Here is a 19,108-nt window from a genome sequence, read left to right as displayed (position 1 = left end):
TGCAGGTTTGCAGACTTCCGCTTTTTAATAGCAGAAGAAGAAGAAGCTTACTTCCACTGTCGGCGTGTTGAACAGTTTCAGTGAGTAAATATTTGCAACTGTTGAGAACCGTCACTGAATAAATCTTTCAAAGGGTGTCGATGCATGCATTGTGACAAATAAGTTAGCTGACGTCAGTGTCATTTCTTTAAGGACGCGTTCCGCTGACGTAGTGTAACTGAAGCTAATGCTAACTCGCCATGCTTGAAATGAAAATAAATGTATGTTGTGCTACAGTAAAATACTCAGTGTGCCGCATATATTGAAGTGCATTATGGGAAAAATTATTGATATTCCGTCACAAAGTTGGGAAAAACTTGATTAAATATTAAATTAAGTTATCAATAGGTCTTTATCTATAGGTCAACATTTTCATGGTAGCACAGAAATCCACAAAGTGGGTGAGTTTCATCTTTTTTTTTGTACTTTGATTTATTCTCCAGGTTTTAACAACATGGACGTGCTGTGTGGCCCAATGGGCTTGGGTGTTGTCACAGGACTTGGCTGCGGTATCCTCCTAGGTTGGCATCTGCGGGCTCGTTTGGGTCCGGCCTCCAGAAACCTGATGGCGGCTATGGGGAACGGGTCCGGTGAAGCAAGCGTGATGGGAGAAGGCGGCGAGTTCAAGATGATCCTGGTGGTCCGCAGCGATCTGAAAATGGGTAAAGGCAAGGTGGCGGCCCAGTGCGCCCATGCTGCGGTGGCGGCTTACAAGCAGGTGCAGCGGAGGAACCCGGACCTCCTCAAACAGTGGGAGTACTGCGGCCAGCCCAAAGTGGTGGTCAAGTCTCCCGACGAGGACACCCTCATTCATCTTCTGGGCCACGCCAAGGAAATGGGGCTTCCTGTGAGCCTGATCCAGGACGCAGGGAGGACACAGATTGCTCCAGGGTCTCGCACGGTGCTTGGTATCGGGCCAGGCCCGGCTGATCTCATCGATAAAGTCACCGGAGACCTGAAGCTGTACTGAGTTGTCAGCTGAACAGTTTTTGTACCGCATCATTGACGGAATTCTGACTATAAAAGAAGTCATGAGTTGCCATCAAATGTATATACTTTCAGCAAATAGCCACCACCTCCTATGCTGTAGTCTATTTTTACGTGTCATTACCAGTTCATAGTCACCTCCCCAGAATTGAAAATGGAGCAAAAAGATGAAATGTTGCTAATAAGAGAGCAATATTTCTTATTCATACGACATACCACCCCCTTCAGAGGTGGGGGGCTAAAGTACAAGCGCAGTCACCACATCTCCAGGACCTAAGTGATCCATTAAAAGCTGTTTTTGATACTACAGTGGACCCTGAGCGTCAATTCGTTCCAGGTCTGACTCAAACCCAATCCACTGAGGAAAACTATGTTTCCACTGTACCAGACTTGAACCCGCGTTAAATGCATGTGTTTACTACATATACATGGCGAATTGTTCACCAATGAGTTAACAGAATAAGAAAATACTGGGATCAAACCCACACCGGGGCAGCAGCTGTACCATTACACCACCAGGGACCGACCAATGACTTCTACCATTCTTCTGCATGCTGTCAATCATTGCAATTTTTTTTGTCCCTACTGGTATTAGGCTGACAATGTGCATCCTTTTGCCCCCCCCCCATGCAAAAATTCCATTGTTTGTGACGTAAGACTTTTTGACAAACCAGAAGCCTTTATTTTTTTTTAGTGGAAAACAAAACCGCTGTTTCATTCATTACAATCCTGATTATGCACAATCAAGTATCCTAGGTGCACAATTTCATTCTAGGATCATTTCAACCAGATTATAAGTTGAAAAAAAAAAAAAAACGAGTTAATGATTTCTCTGTATAGATGCAAACTTGTGATATATGTACTTCAAATGACCACACGAGTCCTGTCTGTGACGTTTCTGAATGACAAGAATTTCCGTTGTGAGAAACCAGGGCAGCGAACCAGAGTATCGAGCAACACCCCCCTCTCCTGAGTTGGAATGGTCCCACGTTACAAGAGCATTTAAAGCGCCATGGTATTGGTCTGGATGTAGAAAGTCCTGCATAGACTGGAAAGAGTCGACCTTTTCTTAAAATACGCTCCTAAGACGAATCGGTGGGGACGTGACTGGGGACAAATGTAGTGTTTGCGGACTGTGGTGGTCACGAGATCAAATGGAGAGAGGAGCACGAGTGGGTTTTGTGACAAGAATATACAATATTAAATGCATTTTACAGTCGGAGGAAGCTGCGCGCACACGACAAAAAGGAAGAGGCTCTACATTAATTTCTTCTCACTATGAGTGCAAATCAGATGCTTCACAACAGACCTTATTTTTAAACCGAGAAGAGAACTCGCTCTTCTCCCTGGCCCCCCCGCCCCTCCCCCGCCAAACCCTATTATACATAAACCATTCACCATTCAAAACAAAATAGAAGAAATTAATCTAGTCAATACGGAATGTGAGAAAATTCAACTTTGTGATTAAATCTTTGAAAAATAAAACATGAGTCCTTCATGAAAGCTTTAAGGGAAGAAAGTACAAAAAAAAGTAAGGGCTTTGTTTCTTTGTATGATCCCTAGTTTGTGCTCATGTAGAGGGGGGGGCAGAGAGACAGACAATAACGGTCTGGTGAAAAAGCCTGTGGCCCGTGGATGGATAGTAGCTCCAGCCTGCGTGTGGAGGATATCGGGTGGGGGGGTCTTCACATGCCGTAGCTGAAGCCTGGCGCGGCAGCTGGCTGACCGTATCCCGCAGGCGCCTGGTAGCCGTAGCCGTACGCTTGTTGAGGGGCCACGGGGACGCTGGGGCCCGCTGTGAGCATCAGCTGGGGTGTGCCTGCAAAGAAGACGCGCAGTAAAAGCTACGTTAGAGACGCAAGTACAGTAAACCTCGGATATATCGGATTCAATTGTTCCCACTGGTTTTGTCCGATATAAGTGAAATCCGTTATATGCGTATACCGGAAAATGTCCGTTTTACGCATATATCGGATTTACATCCGGTATATGCGTAAATCGGATTTTATCCTTTATAAAAAGGCACTTCCTTGACTATGTTTCCAATGTACCTGGACGCGCAGGCAACGCTGCAAATGACGTCGTATAGCGGCCTGTCACGATTCGGTGAATCGGAGCACCACGATGCGGCCATCCGATATATGCGAGGGAAATTTAATGGAAATGCATTGGAACGGGACTGGAGATTTTGTCCGAAATAGGCGAAATCCGTTATAAAAAATCTGATATATGCAATGAATTTTTATTGGAAATGCATTACAGAAAAATTGGTTCTTTTTTATCTGTCCGTTGTGAGCAAATTTACGATATATCCGAGGTTTACTGTACATCCCACCAGGGCTACCAAATGCATTCTAAGCTCAGTTTTATTTGTGGCGGCCCGCCACAAATACATTTGGACTGCCACAGATAAATTTGCCGCTACTTGTTCACACTCACTGAAACCCATTATACCTGCTTATAAAATGCTTTATAAATAGTCGGATATTAAAATGTGTACATTTTTTTAAAAATCTGCACACTTACAAGAAGCAGACAGGAAACATCACAAATCGTTTTTTTTTTCACCCAACACCCGTAAGTCAGTTAAATAAGGTTTAAAATCATGAGATAACGTCGCAAATTTCTTACGACTCGAAGCGCCTAGCCGAGAAGAAATATTTGGAAAAACACACTTTTACATGTGTTAAGTTACAAAATGTGTCAGTATGTGGCCCTGATTGGAAAAAGACTGGACACCGCCGCTTTAAGGGATCTGACTGATCAATAATTCCATGACTCTTCGTCCACATAGTGACCCATGTGTACGTTTGGTTCCCCATTTAAACTAGCACTAAGGTGGATCGTTACCATAGACGATAGGTTGTGTCTCCGTTGCCTGCTCCTCCTCTTTCCTTAGCGACTCTGAGGTTTCGAGCTTGTCCACCTATAAGATATAGAAAACGGGCTTGAGGAACACGTACGTTTGAAAGAACAGTGTGACGCTACATTGGCCAAATGGTACAATCATCTTGACGTCCATCATGACATTTCAAGTGGAAACTGAAACAGGATTAAAACCTTGCATTGTTCATTCAATTCAGTGTAAACAGGAGCTGTCCCATGCTGTGTCTAAAGTTTAGATCGCAAGAAAGTGGAGGAGGGGGAGGGGGGTTCAAGGGGCGACTCCGGCCCGCATTTGAAAAAGTACCAAAACAGGAACCGCCCTGTGCTGCAAATTCTCAGAATTCACGTTGTCACACATGCTCATGCCCAGTCAGCCATCCAAAGAACGTTTGGAGGAGCCAAATCCAGCCTTCATGCGGTGCATAATGTATAATCATGTACGAGGGGTCACGCCAGTGCAGCCCACAGATGCTGCAGCGTGGATGCTGGCTTTAAATGCAAATGACCGAAGGGTGAAAGCCAGAAAATTGACGTGTGATTGCAAATATATACATGTGATGGATTGAAAACACTGCTTCTTTTCCTTCCAAGTCAAAATGCAACATCTTTTCTAGCTACAGCTGTCCGTCGTTTACCGCAGTTAATTGGTTCCAGACCCAACCGCAACATGCAAAAGTATGCAAAGAGGGAGACCCTCTACATATGAAACATCCAACATTTGTAGAACCCAATACCATTGACATATTAATACAAATGTTTAGACATTACAACGACTCGCACGTTAGCATTGAAAGCATATTTACATGGTGCATCATGGCCAATTATGCAAATTAGACAATTATGTCATCTACCCACGCCAACCCACAGACAGATTACGGTCCTGTGGGAAACAATGTTAATGCCATGCTGTTAATGGTGTTTGACCATTGGGCAGTCTGCACTGGTGGCCATTTTCACACCTTGCAAAAAAAAAACAAAAAAAAAACAACAAAAAGTACAACCATGCATGACAAAGGCTGCAGTCCTCATAGCTAAATCAAACATGTGCAGTGCATGTTCACCTGCTCCTCAATTGCATCAACCTGCAAGAGAAGATGTGCAGCACAGAGGAGGGTTAAAAATGTTTCCTACCTCCAGGTATTTATATCGAAATTTTAAGAAGCTAAATATAAAGAAAGGTTATCAAAATGTTGACGGTAACGGCTTGGAGGAAAAAAAAATACTGTGAATCTTTAATTTGAACCTTCAAAAGTTAAACTGTTATACATTTTCATATGTACAACAGTTGTATTTGTACAAAGTCAAAATCTGATGTGACCCACCTTACTGAGGTATTCCCTCATGACCTGAATGAAGTATGGCATAGAAAAGTCAATGATGTTGTGCCTCCACGAAGTCTCCAGCACCACGTCAGGCCGCAGCAGGTCATAGCAGGTGAATAAGCAGGCGGCAAAGCACTCCTTCTTGTTCTCCTGCAGGAACCAGGACAGCAGCTCCTCGGCCAGCTCTGTGTCCTTAGACTCCGATGCGTACTGCATGGCATCCTGCAAGGGGGAGGAACCCCCGACACGGTCAGTTTTATGAGAAGCATATGTGATGCTCGGTTGAGGGGAAAAGCGCACCTTGTAGAGCTTGTCCTTCTTGCAGAGCTCCACGCTCTGTTTCCAGCGGTTGTTGCCCTTAAAGAGATACGCGGCAATTCTTCTGAACTCAATCAGCTCGTGCTTCTCCAAACGCTGCGCCAGTGAGATGTTGTCGAAGTTGTCATAGGCATCTATGGATGTCCTCAAAGCCTGTAAGTGAGGATTTAACAAACAAAGTGACGCATCTGAATGGTGTTTTGGACAGCATTATATAAAGCAGCTTGCTCACCTGATAGTCCTCCTCTGTGATGAAGAGGTTGTTAAGTGCTTCATTGACAGACTTGTTGTTGTGATTCTGCACCGAGCGCAGATAGGGCTTGACCAGTGGCATCTGTTTCACCTGTGGAACCGACATGTGCAAGCGATTACGCGTATGACACACACCGTGAGCTAGCTAGATAAGATAAACAAATAGTTACCTTGCTGAAGAAGTTGACAGCGCGGGAGTGGTCCAGTCTTGGAGACAGCACTAGAAGTAGATCATTCAGTAACAAGGGTTTGAACTCCAAATAGAACTGGACTGCTTTGTAGTACAGCTCAACATTGGCCACCTGCAAAGAAAGGTTCAAGACGGAGATCAAGTATTAGGTGAGTATAAACATACTATAAAGGAAAATAACATGAAAGCCAACTGGATTACAGTAAACCTCGGATATATCGGAAATTCGCTCACAACGGACAGATAAAAAATAACCGATTTTTCTGTAATGCATTTCCAATTAAAATTCATTGCATATATCAGATTTTTTATAACGGATTTCGCCCATTTCGGATCTCTTCGAAATCTCCAGTCCCGTTCCAATGCATTTCCATTAAATTTCCCTCGCATATATCGGATGGCCGCATCGTTATGCTAATCTTGTTGATGTCACTGGCTATTGTCTTTCTCCTGGCTCCAGATTTAGGACAAATATAAAAGTGAGTGACGTCAATAATACTAGCACAGCAGTGAATGAGATCTTAACCTCACTATTGGAAATAACGTAGGCCTGACGGGCGTAACAGGGCCTAGCTTAATTAACAATTTGTTATGCTCAGAGTCCAATAAAGTTAAATTCTCATTACGTCTCTTTTCATTGCCCAGTCCAGGTACATTGGAAACATAGTCAAGGAAGTGCCTTTTTAGAACGGATAAAATACGATTTATGCATATACCGGATATAAATCCGATATATGTGTAAAACGGACATTTTCCGGTATACGCATATAACGGATTTCGCTTATATCGGACAAAACCAGTGGGAACAATTGAATCCGATATATCCGAGGTTTACTGTACTATTATAAATGATGACTTTAATTTAATAATTTTTAATTCTCGTAATTATGCCTTCACTTTCTGACAATTCCGACTTATTTTATTCTTTCCAAATTCCCACCCCATTTGTGATCATGTAAACGTACGAGACCTCCTGACATGATATCCACAGATACCTTCGTTATGATGTCTTTGAACTGTCCTTCCTTCCAGGCGTCTGTTGGGTGGTTCATCATGGTGATGATGGCGTTGTCATATTCCTCGTACTTGTCGTACAGGAAAACAAGCTCGGCCCACAGGTGCGCTTGTTCCGCCGCTCTCAGGACCTTGGGGATGTTCACCCGGGACCAGAAGAGCTCCAGGTGTTCCCGCATCTTCTGGGGTTTGAACTTGGAGTAAAGGATGGCCAGCTCCGTGAACATGCCCATGTGGGCGCGCTCCAGGCCCAGAGCAGCCTCCAGCATTGTGATCAGCTCCTCGAAATATCCGCGGTCCTGAGAGGGAGGACGACAACAGGTCAGTGAGGAGGTCAGCGTCATCTTTCTCCTTCTGACTTACCTGGTAGTAATTGATGAGCTCTTCCAGCTCGTCTGCGTGCACCACAATGTGGAGACCGCACATCTGAGCCAGTCGGAATTCCTGGCCATCCACACAGGCGAAGCAGACCTCCTTCCAGGTGCGGGTGCTGTTGGCCTTGCGGGCACCATCCACGGCAGCCTGGTATTCTCCGAGGTGCACAAGGGTTGAAGCCAGGCGACCGAAGTTGGAGACGTTGTTGTATAACAGCTTGGCGGCCTCGAACATTTTCTCATCATAGCAGCGGTCGCCGACCTATCAGATGAATAATATAAGAGCGGGCAGCACACATCGACGTGGCGCGCACGTTTGGCAACAGGGCGAACCTGCTGAATGTGAGCGTTGTTGGGTCCGTTGATGAACTCTTCCAGTTCGGCCAAACGATTGGTCTTTGCCAAGGCAAAGATCAGCTCCGTCTCGACGTAGGACTCACGGGCCTTCTTGCGGGCCATCTGGAGGAATTTGACCAAGTCCTCCCAGTTACCTAAAACCAAGTATGAAGTTATTGATGTGTGGACACAGCCTTTTCCACTCTGTCGTACAGTATTCATCAAGGCAACACATCATACGTTATCTCATGCCAGGCATTTCAAGACTTCCCTACTGAAGGTAAAAGTAAGCGTACATGCAAATATTTGTTACCCGACCGCTCATTTGAATGCAAGCGATGTATCGCTGTCATCGTTTGACAAAATAAAGCTGTGATTACCACACAAGTACAATGAATATGTAAAGTAATAATGATTAATACATTAGTCTCCTTGCAGTTAATTGGTTCCAGAATGGAATTTAAGTCCGAAAAACAAATATTCTATAGCCTTCCAAACATAATAAAAAATAAATGGATACCTGATGAATCATTTCAAAGTGTCATTCAAAAGCCATGTAACAGCTAATTCAAAACAAAGCAAACTCTGCCAACTGAATCTAAAACATTCCATACAGAATTTGCAATGGAGTTTCAATACCTTTTAGGCATCTGCACGCAAACTCCAAAATGGCTTATTAAAGGCAATGATTATTAAAATATGTATCTTTTTGTGTCCACTAGATGGCACCAGTTAATGACCTTCTTAGTGCCTGACTGTATGGTTTCATCTAGGGCAGCGGTCTCAAACACGTGGCCCGCAGGACACTAGTTTGAGGCCCCCGCCTTGATATGAAAGTTTAATGTTAGTGCGGCCCGCACAAGTTTGATATGGATGCTGTATGGTATCATGTACCCAGAAAAAATTATTACGTTTGTGTTATTACCTTTAATGTTCATGTTAAAGGTTAAATAACTGTTAATATTTATCCTCCCTATCCGTGTGGAAGTGGTAAGTGTTTGGTAAGTTTAAAGGAAATAACTTGAAGGCTACCGTTTAGGTCGCTAGCTCTCTAGTTTGCGAGTTAGCATGTGTCTCAAGACCCTGCAGTTGCGCAATATGTTGTAAATAAAGAGTATAAATGTGACTATAGTCGTGTTTTGTCATGTCTACAGGGCTCTAATAATGCTTTGTTCATTTTAATCTGAAAAAAATAATTTGTCTACCCACCAACTATATGTGGTTTCTTATGTTTTTATTATTTGCTGTTTTATTATTATTATTATATTTATTTATTACTGATTGATTTTCTTTATTCTTGATTTGTTTATTTATTTTTCATCTTATTTTGTGTAGAAAAATAAAAAGTAAGATATTTGAGAACAGTGGAATGTTTTATCAGCGCTTTTCTTGCAGAAAATTGGAACCAAAGGTTTTTGGTTTTTAATAAATGCGGCCCAGTCTCACCCAGACCCTAGCTCCAGTGGCCCCCAAGTAAATTGAGTTTGAGACCCCTGATCTAGGGTCATGTGAACTACAAAATATTTCATCTTTCATCTCCTGAGAGGGGATGCAAACACATATAGGCGCCTGCTCAAGATTCCATAAAAAAAAAAGCCGATTGCAAATGCAATGAAATATGAATGCTTGTTTGGTTTCAACGACCTCTCTGCTTACCGCTCTTATCGGCAGCCTGCACCACCTCCATGTATGCAGAGGGGTCATCGGCTTTGATGTAAGAGTCTATGGCCTCTTTGACCAGGCCCTTCTGGAGTTGAGCCTTGGCCAGTTGGCTCCACACAGCGGGTTCATTGCAACGCTCCGCAAACTCATATGCTCGGTCCAGGTTGCTAATGTGTTCAATCAGCACCTGAGTGAAAAGGAAACAGGATGATCAAAACATGCCGATTAAATAATTGGGGTGTTCAGCCGCTAGCAGGAGTAGTGGGCTTACCTGCACGGCAGATGTGTTGACATCAAACTTCCTAAAAATGGCAAAGGCCTCCTCAAACAGCTCATTGCTGATGGCGATGTTTGCAATATCGGGAGCGTCATAGTTGTCAAGTCTGTTGATGTACTCCATCACACGTGTGCGGTCGGCTTTGATCGCAGTCAGAATCAACAGATTCTGCAGATTTCTGTCAACAAAAGCAGCGCACACAGATCCCTTCAGCACTCATAACATCTCTGTAAGACTTGAACACCACCGTGGATGCTGCAGGTAAACACCTGTGTTCACTGAAGACCGAGTTGTCCAACACTATCTTTTCCAGCAACTCGATGAGCTCATTGGGTAAATCTGCAGTCATGAAGGCCTTCACTGTGACCGACACCTCTTCTGGGTCCTGAGTCTCTGACAGTGCTGTCTGTACCACCTGGGAGACACGAGAGACACAGAGTGGAAGGAGCGGTGCTGTAAATCTGCCTCTGCAATATGAGCTAGTGCTAGCTAGTAGTGTGTATACTGTTTGTATGGCGTAAAGCAGGGGACTCAAACTTGCGGCCCGCGGGCCAAATGTGGCCCACGATACGCTAGTTTGAGGCCTTCACCTTGATACCAAAGTTTAATGTTGAAATGACAGCTTAAAGCTGTGTGCACCCGGACACAATTAACATGATTTTGCCCCGCCCATACGGTTACCCTACCCTGTTACCCCGCCCTGTTTTGCTTTGGATTAGAAATAACACCAGAATCGATCAAAGGCGATACCTGATCAATGAGTGGTCGCCTGTAAGGGTTGGTCTCAAGCAGCACACTGGCCCAAAGGTCGGGATCCTTGCGACGTACGAGATAGCGAGACAAGCTCTTAAACAGCGAGTTCTCGTTGCAGACCTGTACAGACGGGGGGAAAAACAACTCCGTGTAATTGGAAAAGGGAAGGCACAAAATGGGGATGAGCAAAAAGAGAAATCGGGCCTCACGTTGATCAACTCCTGGTCACACTGGCCCCTCTCGTAGGCCACGCAGGCCAAGTGGGGGTCTCGCTTCTCGCAGTACTTGCCGACAACACGGCTGTCGTAGTACGGGTTTTCTCTCAAGAAGCGCTCAGGGTTGTTGTTGCTGTCAATGTAGATCTTGGCCAGGGCATTGTGGGTAGCCGGCTCCTCGCAGCCCTCGTGTATGCGAGACTCCAGCCAAGGTAGCAGCAGCTTCAGTCTTTAGGAGGGGAAAGAACACAGATGAGAATGTATGCCAGGGGTGTCTAAAGTGCCGCCTGGTGACCCTTGACAGCCCGGACAAGTGTGATTGGAACAGAAAGACTCCCGCCATCTCTTTTTTGTGTAAATTGATGTATCTGTTCCGTACCTGTTCCTCTTTTCCACCTCAGCCACAAGTTCATCAGTCGAAAATTGGCCCCTGACGACCAGAATGAGGCTCTTGATGACGTCTTCCGAGCAGTCCACATCTAACAGACCACCGACCACAACAGGCAGACGGCTTGGATTCACCTGAAAACACAGACAACATGCCGGGTGGCGTCGTGTACCTACACAGCAAGGGTGTAGTGGGACAGGTCAATTGGGCCTTACCTTCTGAACATAGATCTCGATGTATTTCTGCAGGTTGTTGCGGTACAAATACAGTACAAGGTCGTGGACAAAGTCAAAGCGGTCACAGACGATGATGAGCGGCAGCTGGTCAGTCAGTTTAGCTTCCTGTTCATGCAAACAAAAGCAAAGACAAAAAAATGTTTGATTACAATCACAAGATAAATCCACACAGCTTTAAGTACATTTTTAAACTTTACTACTATTACAATGTTTCATTAAACTGGAATTTAATTTTTCAAAGTTTTCAACATAGGCGGGGCATTTTACTACTACAAAGACTACAATGTAAATTTTTCTATAAATTAAGAGACGGAAAGCTGAGAGGTCCTCTGAACCCACAATGCACTGCTGTGCTGACACTGCGACCATCTAACACAGGATTACCAAACTGGGATTGTGCAACTCGTATAATCCAATAACATGCTGCACAGGCTCCTAGTGCACGGTTAAACACTGGACACAAACACCACAAATCTTTACTTACAGATACAAGCTCACATACGGAGTTCGGGGAAACTACTCGCTTCAACACTGACTGCAGTCACACACACTAAACATCCAATGGCTAGCTAGGACCAAGTAACAATACTCGAGTACTTGTTACATCCCTGTATGCAGATGGATTGGCAGTGTCTCAGTATATTATATATTATCACACCCTCCAGAATTTAGCAATGACGCAATCCTTTAAGAGTAACCTTAAGCAGTAAAATTAAAAAGTAAAATTATTATTATCACTTTAGAGTACTTGGTGTACAATAGTATGTACTGCAGAATTGCTACTTGTACAGTAGGTCATTTGAGAATATTTCATGATGCATTATTGAGCCGTCCCTCAGCAAAAGTGAGGATAAGCGGCATAGAAAATGGATGGATGGATGGATGAAGTATACTTGTGGCTTAAAAGGGGAACTGCAATGTTTTGGAATTTTGCCCATCATTCACAATTCTTTTGTGAAACATGAACAGATATTTCTTTCCCTTTTTTGTACATTATAACGTGATAAAACAATTTAATACGAGCTAGCTAAAATGCACGTCATTTGGCACCCTACCCCCATTTTGACGGCAACAGCTAAAAAAATAAAAAACATTTTTTAAAAACACCAACAGTGTTCCATTTCATAACCGACCTGTATATTAACCAAGCTTCAGCGATATTGTTATAGTAGCAGTACCCTTTAAAATTAGCACTAAGATTTGGCGCAATTTTTTAAAATTTTTATTATTTTAGAAAATGCTCCTGCAAAAATCTGGCATTTTAAAAACAAAAAGACTTGCACAATACTGGAGGGACTGATATTATATACCCCCTCAAATCCCAGTTTCAATCCTTTGCTTCGAGTTAACAGGGAGGGATGAAAACAAAAAAAGGGAGAGCTCCTTTACTGTGGGGACACACATTTACCTGATACATGTCCTGCCCATTCCAAAGACAAAAGAGGAAAAGCACAAGAACAATTCTTAAGACCAAAACAATACGAATGCTTCCTGGCGGAAGTGCTACTATCGTGACTATGATATACTCATTGAGTTTAAATATAATTGATGCTTTTGTGTTATTTAACATTTTACTGTGTAATGCAGTCCTAACAAAAAGGAGAGAGCTTTTAAAATACAAAGCAGTTTAAAAAAGTTTACCTTCAGGAAGTTCTTGACACGCTCGGGATCATAACAGTTGCTCTCACGACAGATACGCTCCACTTCCTTGATCTGGCCTGTCTTGCAAGCGGCCTGGATGTATTTGAAGTGAACCTCAGGGTCCTGGCTGAAGTTGACGATGGAGCCCAAGAAGTAGAACAGACCTGAGAGATGCAGATAGACGGTTCATATGAGACCATGAGCATCTAGAATGAATACATGGCAATTCAACTTTTTCCATCGAGAGCCACATACTGAAAAATGAAAGGTTAATGCATGGGTAAATTTGATATTTTGTACAACATACTTCTCTAATAATCTTCCTAAATTTTCTTTTTGTAATATGAATTATTCCCATAATATTTTGACTTCTAACTTTTCCTGCAACCTAATTGTCCAAAAATTACAACTTTATTCGTCTTTTTTGTTTGTTCCTCGTATTGAGACTTAAAAAATGTCTTTAATATTTTAACTGTATGCCACTAAAATGATTTTTCCTCATAACATTAGCTTATTCATGTAATTATGACTTGTTTTTTTTAGATTACAACTTTTTTTCTCCTAATATTTGAAACTAAAACGTTTTGTTAAATTATACTTTTTAGCATGTGCTGCGGGCCAATAAAAAAAAAAAAAAAAAGTCACATGACTGAAATTGCCCCCGCACTTTGGACACCCCTGGTTTAACTACTCACAATATCAACAATTTAAATCTTATTGCCAATCAATCATTGATTGTTCTGCCTCTGTTCTGGCCTAATTGCTGAGCATACTTTGAGGGCGTGACTCCGAGCACATGACGAAGGGGAGGTGATTAGTGGGTTTCAAAAGCAGAAATAACGTTTCAAATAATGTAGTGGAATAATGACGTGCAGGCTCTCTCACCTTCAAAGCTCTTAAAGGACTCAAAGAGCTCGGTGAGAGACTGTGTGGTGAGCTGCTCGTGGTACTTGGAGGCCACTTGCACACAAATCTGCAGGTTCTGGCGGATGTTGGCTGACAGCATGGCTCTGAGGCACTCCAGGGAGTCCTCCACAGACAACGAACCAAAGAAGTTCACCAGCCACTGGAATTTGAAGAGAGAAAGGCGGCTTTGGTTGTATCGCATCTCCTCAGGGGTTGATCAGATGGAATAATCTGAAGATGATTTCAATAGTCCTACCTCAGGGTTGAGAAGGTGAGTGTGCACCACAGCACGCTTGATGTCATACAGGTCAGTGTAGTGCTCCAACGCCCTTTGCAGCAGACCGGCCTTCTCACAAAGCTGGGCAATGTGTGCACGGTCATAGTTGGTGAACATTTGGTTGCCCAGAATGGCGTCGGCAACCTACATTCAGGACAAAGCGCAAATAATGTTTGTAAACGCAATATCCAGGCTCTAACGACGTCACATCCTTTCTGCAAAAGTGTCAACCTGTGGAGCATGCATGAGGTTCATCTCCAGCAGGCGGGTCTGCAGAGGTCCTTCCGATGGTCTGTTGTTCTTCAGGGCATCCAGCAGGAATGAAGTGCACTGCTGGATCAGGTTGTATTCCATGAATACATCCACAATCTGTGCAAACAGAGAGACATGATCAGTCACTTCGTACCAACAAAATATATACATAACCAGGTGGTCTGTCATTTACTGTGTTCCATGGTCACAAATGTGCTGCTAAATTTTTTTTATTTTTTTCCTTCTTTATTTCGAACATCATCCAAAGCACAACAAACCAAACATAAATCAACACAAATAAAAATACCTATGTATATATAAACGTACACATGCTCGAAAGGGAATGGGAAGAAGTCAAGACTTATCTCGTCCCACCCCCCTAACCACCCAGATTCCAACCTCATCCCAACAAAACATATATTATTCCTTGTCTACAAGAATGAAAATCCCACATCCAACCACCCTCACCCAGCTTGAGGCACCCAACTACGTGCCAAGAGCAACCAGTTGATTAATAGTCATTGTATCGTACATAGTCCAGTACAAAAGAAAAAAAAGAATTAAACCACTCCAACTATACAGTTACCACACCAGTCATCACAAGCTAACATGGATATAAAAAACATCAATGTTATGGTATTGTTTCAGTGAGATTAAAATAAATGTGAGAGAAAAAATAAAATTCATTATAAATTCATTAATTTTGTTCCGTGAACAAGTGACTCGCTCTAGAACTAGTTGCACTAGGTGCACCGTGGAAAAACACAGCACGCGGCTCTGTATTGGCCGTATTTTTCTCAATCACAAACTACAATACAATCCACCCAACTGCCAGGTTCCCGATCCTGCTTGTGATCCTAACTTGTGTCTGGTGTTTTATTACTGTATTTTAATTCAGATGTAAGACCACCTGTAATGTAGTGAAGCGTATCTAACCTGTGTGATGTCAGCCAAGGGCTCTTCATCCTGCACCAGCATCTGGGCAAACTGTAGGCCCTGCTCTGGATTGATGCGCATGACATTCCTAAGAAGAAAGATCCAGTCTGGAGTGTAGCCCACCTTGGAGAGAAAATACAGTTTTGCCAGGTTTTTATCATCAAACATTTCAATTGGGCCTCGTGTTAGCTGACGGAAATGGCCAGCTGAACATACCTTTTTGGCATAAAGGACGATCTTGGGGAACTGACCAGTCTCCGCAAAACATTGAATGACTTTGTTGGGGACATTGGCTCTCAGGTAGACACTCAGCGCCAGAGTAGGATCAACTGCTTTCACCAGATCGCCCAGCTCCTCCGAGCACTCCAACTGAAACATTAGACAAGTAACATCAGCACTGAATTGTAAATACAGTCAAATATACATGACTCGATGCTTCTTCTGAATACATGATCTTGGATACCTTGTCTTCCTTCAGCCACTTCTCCAAAAGCTGCTTTCGCCCCTGCTGGAGGACGGGCCTGCAAAGCTCCAGGGATTCAAACTTGTTCAGCTGGCCCTGGTCCAACAAAATGCCAAAGTACTGCAGCAAGGGGGAAGTCTGGCCCGGTTGAGTAGGCACGCCCTGGAAGCGACGGATGGTGTCTGGGGTTCGCAGGATACCCTGTGAGAAAAAGCAGACAGAAAAGACACATTGAAGGACCACAACCCCAGAACAAAAGTTCATCATTCATCCTCGCTCCGACATATTTCTCTCGATTCAGGGCAGCCAGTCTGACAGCTCATCTTTTCTGACACGTGTGTACAATCGTGCCAAGTGCTGCTAGCAAGTTGCCTAGTTAGCCTTCAATTTATTTCGTAGAAACTTTGCAAGGGGTATAAAATGAGTGGGGGAGAAGAAGCAACACTAACAGAATGAAAGTTTTTTTTTTTAAAGAATAAAGTCAAAAAATGTTACAAAAATATATATAATATATTGCAAAAAAGTAATATAATAATATAATACAAAAATAAAATTAAAAAAGAATGTTGAAATATTTAGAAAATTAAAAGAACAATGTAATAATACTCTGGAATACTGTAGGTTTTTTTTCTTGAAATATAACATCTTAGCATATCTAGATTACTTGGGTTACAAAATATCCTTTCAGTTTTCACTATGTGGCCCACACTAGAAAGTTTGGGCACCCCTGAAATGGAGGTGTCATTGTAGACGGGTTCTCTCTGATGAATGCAGTAGAGAAGACATTGTGTGGGGTTAGTCTTATTAAAAGGCATACTGGTTCTAAATATCAGTGGGCCTTAATAATCATTAATAATAACTATTTGGATTACCCATGAAAAGCAACTCATTTTGAGAATCCCTAATCCTAATATAGCAGGTGACGTATGACAGCAAGGTGCTGATGCCGATGACGGGGGGGGAATACCTTCGGTGCGTTGGCAGCCACCTTGGCCGCCTCGGAGTAGTTGCCAGCTGCAAACAGGTTGTTAAATTTGCGAGCAAAGAGCTCCTCGGCGCCGGCCAGGTTGTTGCGGACGGCCAAACGCAGAGCCAGATCGGGATTCTGCAGCACATTAGTGATGTATGGTATGATGTTTTCTTCCTCCACGCAGACCGATAGCACCTACATTAAACGGACACAGACAGAGACAACGTTTCAATCAAATCCATGATACCAAGGCTGCTTATTTTGTTAAGTTTGCCTTAAACGTCTGTTCTGATGGCACACGGGACACATCCAGGTAGAGGGAATGTTGCCATCCACAGAGTACAAGCTGTGCCGGATGGCCTTTTAACTAAACATCGCAAGCGTCTAACAAATACCTTAATCACATTCTAAAGCAAACTCTGCTGAATCTCACAGTGGCGCATACACAGCACCAAATATCTGTCTGGCCTCGGGCTGTGCCGACTGACTGCAAATGTATTTAGAGTGGGTCAGTGTAACGCATGGCTTTTGTGAGCGGCCTGGCATCTGAACGAAAAGGCAGTTGAAAGGAGCGGCTGCCGCTCAGTGGCCTTTTGGGAACGAGGGAGGCAGGGGGGGGGGGTTAAGGAGAAAGACGGTCTGTGTTGAACCCCTCCACAGACTAGCCCAGCAGGAGTTACTTCATTCGTCTACTAAATTAGCGGAAGGAACTCAAAATACAAAAGCTACAGTACTCCATGTATAAAAAAAGACCATGTTCATTTTGACTGACACCACATTAATTTAAAGAATACAGGCTCCCTCGTTTATCACTGTTAATTGGTTCTAGACCTGGCTGCCATAAGGATTCAATATTAATAAATGGAATATTTTCATATATGGTATAGAAAACCTGTTTACAATCTTTTACAAACGAGTTTTAACATTATTAGAGCCCTCTAGACATGACATAACACCCATATAGTCACCTTTGTATTACTCAATATAGTAGATATAATAGAGGACATACTAGACAAATACATTTATTATTGCATTATTGTTTTTGTATGCCAAGTTAATCATTGGAATCAGTATTATTGTAAATATGTTATTCATCTGAGATAATGCAACATGGTCAAACAAGGTCAAAAAGCTTAGGAAAAGTTGGATTATAAAACATGCCTGTGCTGAACGCCGAGTCAACCTTTGATTGACATACTCTACTACCTACAGGGTAACAATCAAAGACGTCCCTGACTGGGGCTGTGGCATCAGGTGACCACCTGCCGAGCCAAACATACACATCAAATATTAGCTCGAGGCTGTTTATGCTGTGCTGATACAAAAGATCAGACAGCCATTGTGGCTGGATGAGAGGACCTGCACTAAGAGGATTGAAGGCGCCAGGCTGCACCTCGCCATTTAAAATCATGCGCTCGCTAATGGTGGGCATTTTGAGCTGAAGCTTGAACCAACTCTTTCCCCTTTACTAGAAATAAAAAGCCCCCTCGCAAAAGATAGTAAAGGCAGCGTATCGCTGTGGTTATGTCAGAGTTTTGTTGGCCGTTTAGTTGTGCTACCTAATTATGTACATTGATGAATTAGTGTCATCTAATTGGAAGAGGATAAACAAAACTTTAGGTTTCTAATATGACCCGTGTTCTGCAAGTGGCAGCATTGGACCTGACTCTGTATCAGGTTACTAAAACCGATGGCAGCCTATTTTGGCAAAAAGACACAGGGAGGGTTGCCCTATTATTTTCCAGATGGCCGCCACTGTCGACCCGTTGGTGTGCATGTGCTGTGTACACACAAATCTGCAGTTCACTGCCCCGACATACAGCGAGATCAGTCCCTGCCTTCGGATCAGCTTTCCCCGTCTTCCTCAATTATTCATGTGCCGTGTGGCCTGGCTGGAATTTTCTCCGTCAGCTGGCTGGATCCAGTTCTCCTTTCTGGTTCAGCTTTACAACACACGGCCCTCTCTTTAAGTGACACATTACACCTCGGATCTTTGGATCATTTTCAATGCTTTGCTGACGGCCGTACGACAAGGCAGCGTGTGCCGATAGGACGCCAACAAAAACACAAGATGCTGTGGTCATTTGCATTATTAGGTTATCGTACGGTCAGAATGTCATATTCATAACAACAAAAGTTCATCCACTTACCTGTCCCTTCCTGTTGACGCCGATGATGCCTGAGGTGGCCTCGTGCGGGGCAGTGACAAAGATAGTCTCTCCACTGATGCGGTTCATGTAGATGCAGGTGCCTGTTTCCAAGTCGTACAGGTGAATGTAGCCGTATTTGGTGATGAGGAAAACCACATCCTGCTTTGAGCTTATCTGTTGAGGGGAAAAAATATATTAAAAATGTGAAAATGTACATTTGTCATTTAATGTGAAAGCATCTTGCGGCAAACAAAAAAAAAAAAT

The 19,108-nt window shown here is 43.3% G+C and overlaps 2 protein-coding genes across 2 annotated transcripts in view; one reads left to right on the top strand and one right to left on the bottom strand.

Annotated features, from left to right (window-relative positions):
* Positions 1–4: 4 nt before the first annotated feature.
* Positions 5–2,848, top strand: ptrh2 (peptidyl-tRNA hydrolase 2). The gene is made up of 2 exons (XM_058088272.1): positions 5–80; positions 483–2,848. Exon 2 carries the CDS (start codon positions 494–496, stop codon positions 1,007–1,009), a length of 516 nt encoding a protein of 171 aa, XP_057944255.1. The 5' UTR covers positions 5–80; positions 483–493; the 3' UTR covers positions 1,010–2,848.
* The window catches only part of cltca (clathrin, heavy chain a (Hc)), a 26,949-nt gene continuing 9,526 nt past the window's right edge, over positions 1,686–19,108 (bottom strand). Inside the window, exons 6-30 of the mRNA XM_058088257.1 lie at positions 18,845–19,018; positions 16,692–16,889; positions 15,725–15,925; positions 15,478–15,630; positions 15,262–15,384; positions 14,305–14,442; positions 14,053–14,217; positions 13,776–13,956; positions 12,891–13,054; positions 11,229–11,354; positions 11,005–11,147; positions 10,620–10,854; positions 10,408–10,530; positions 9,927–10,072; positions 9,652–9,835; positions 9,375–9,567; positions 7,716–7,873; positions 7,372–7,644; positions 6,990–7,307; positions 5,975–6,106; positions 5,785–5,895; positions 5,535–5,705; positions 5,235–5,456; positions 3,877–3,952; positions 1,686–2,845 (exon numbers count right to left, since the gene is read on the bottom strand). Coding sequence (XP_057944240.1) covers positions 2,712–2,845; positions 3,877–3,952; positions 5,235–5,456; positions 5,535–5,705; positions 5,785–5,895; positions 5,975–6,106; positions 6,990–7,307; positions 7,372–7,644; positions 7,716–7,873; positions 9,375–9,567; positions 9,652–9,835; positions 9,927–10,072; positions 10,408–10,530; positions 10,620–10,854; positions 11,005–11,147; positions 11,229–11,354; positions 12,891–13,054; positions 13,776–13,956; positions 14,053–14,217; positions 14,305–14,442; positions 15,262–15,384; positions 15,478–15,630; positions 15,725–15,925; positions 16,692–16,889; positions 18,845–19,018 — 4,242 coding nt within the window. The 3' untranslated portion in view covers positions 1,686–2,711. The remainder of the gene's footprint in view (positions 2,846–3,876; positions 3,953–5,234; positions 5,457–5,534; positions 5,706–5,784; positions 5,896–5,974; positions 6,107–6,989; positions 7,308–7,371; positions 7,645–7,715; positions 7,874–9,374; positions 9,568–9,651; positions 9,836–9,926; positions 10,073–10,407; positions 10,531–10,619; positions 10,855–11,004; positions 11,148–11,228; positions 11,355–12,890; positions 13,055–13,775; positions 13,957–14,052; positions 14,218–14,304; positions 14,443–15,261; positions 15,385–15,477; positions 15,631–15,724; positions 15,926–16,691; positions 16,890–18,844; positions 19,019–19,108) is intronic.

This window comes from Doryrhamphus excisus, chromosome 11 (assembly GCF_030265055.1).
Source record: "Doryrhamphus excisus isolate RoL2022-K1 chromosome 11, RoL_Dexc_1.0, whole genome shotgun sequence".
Classification (NCBI taxonomy): domain Eukaryota; kingdom Metazoa; phylum Chordata; class Actinopteri; order Syngnathiformes; family Syngnathidae; genus Doryrhamphus; species Doryrhamphus excisus.
This window is presented reverse-complemented; position numbering and strand designations above follow the sequence as displayed.

Bases quoted from the DNA above. Each gene is read 5' to 3' on its own strand.
- ptrh2 (XM_058088272.1), top strand. From the start codon at position 494: ATGGACGTGCTGTGTGGCCCAATGGGCTTGGGTGTTGTCACAGGACTT.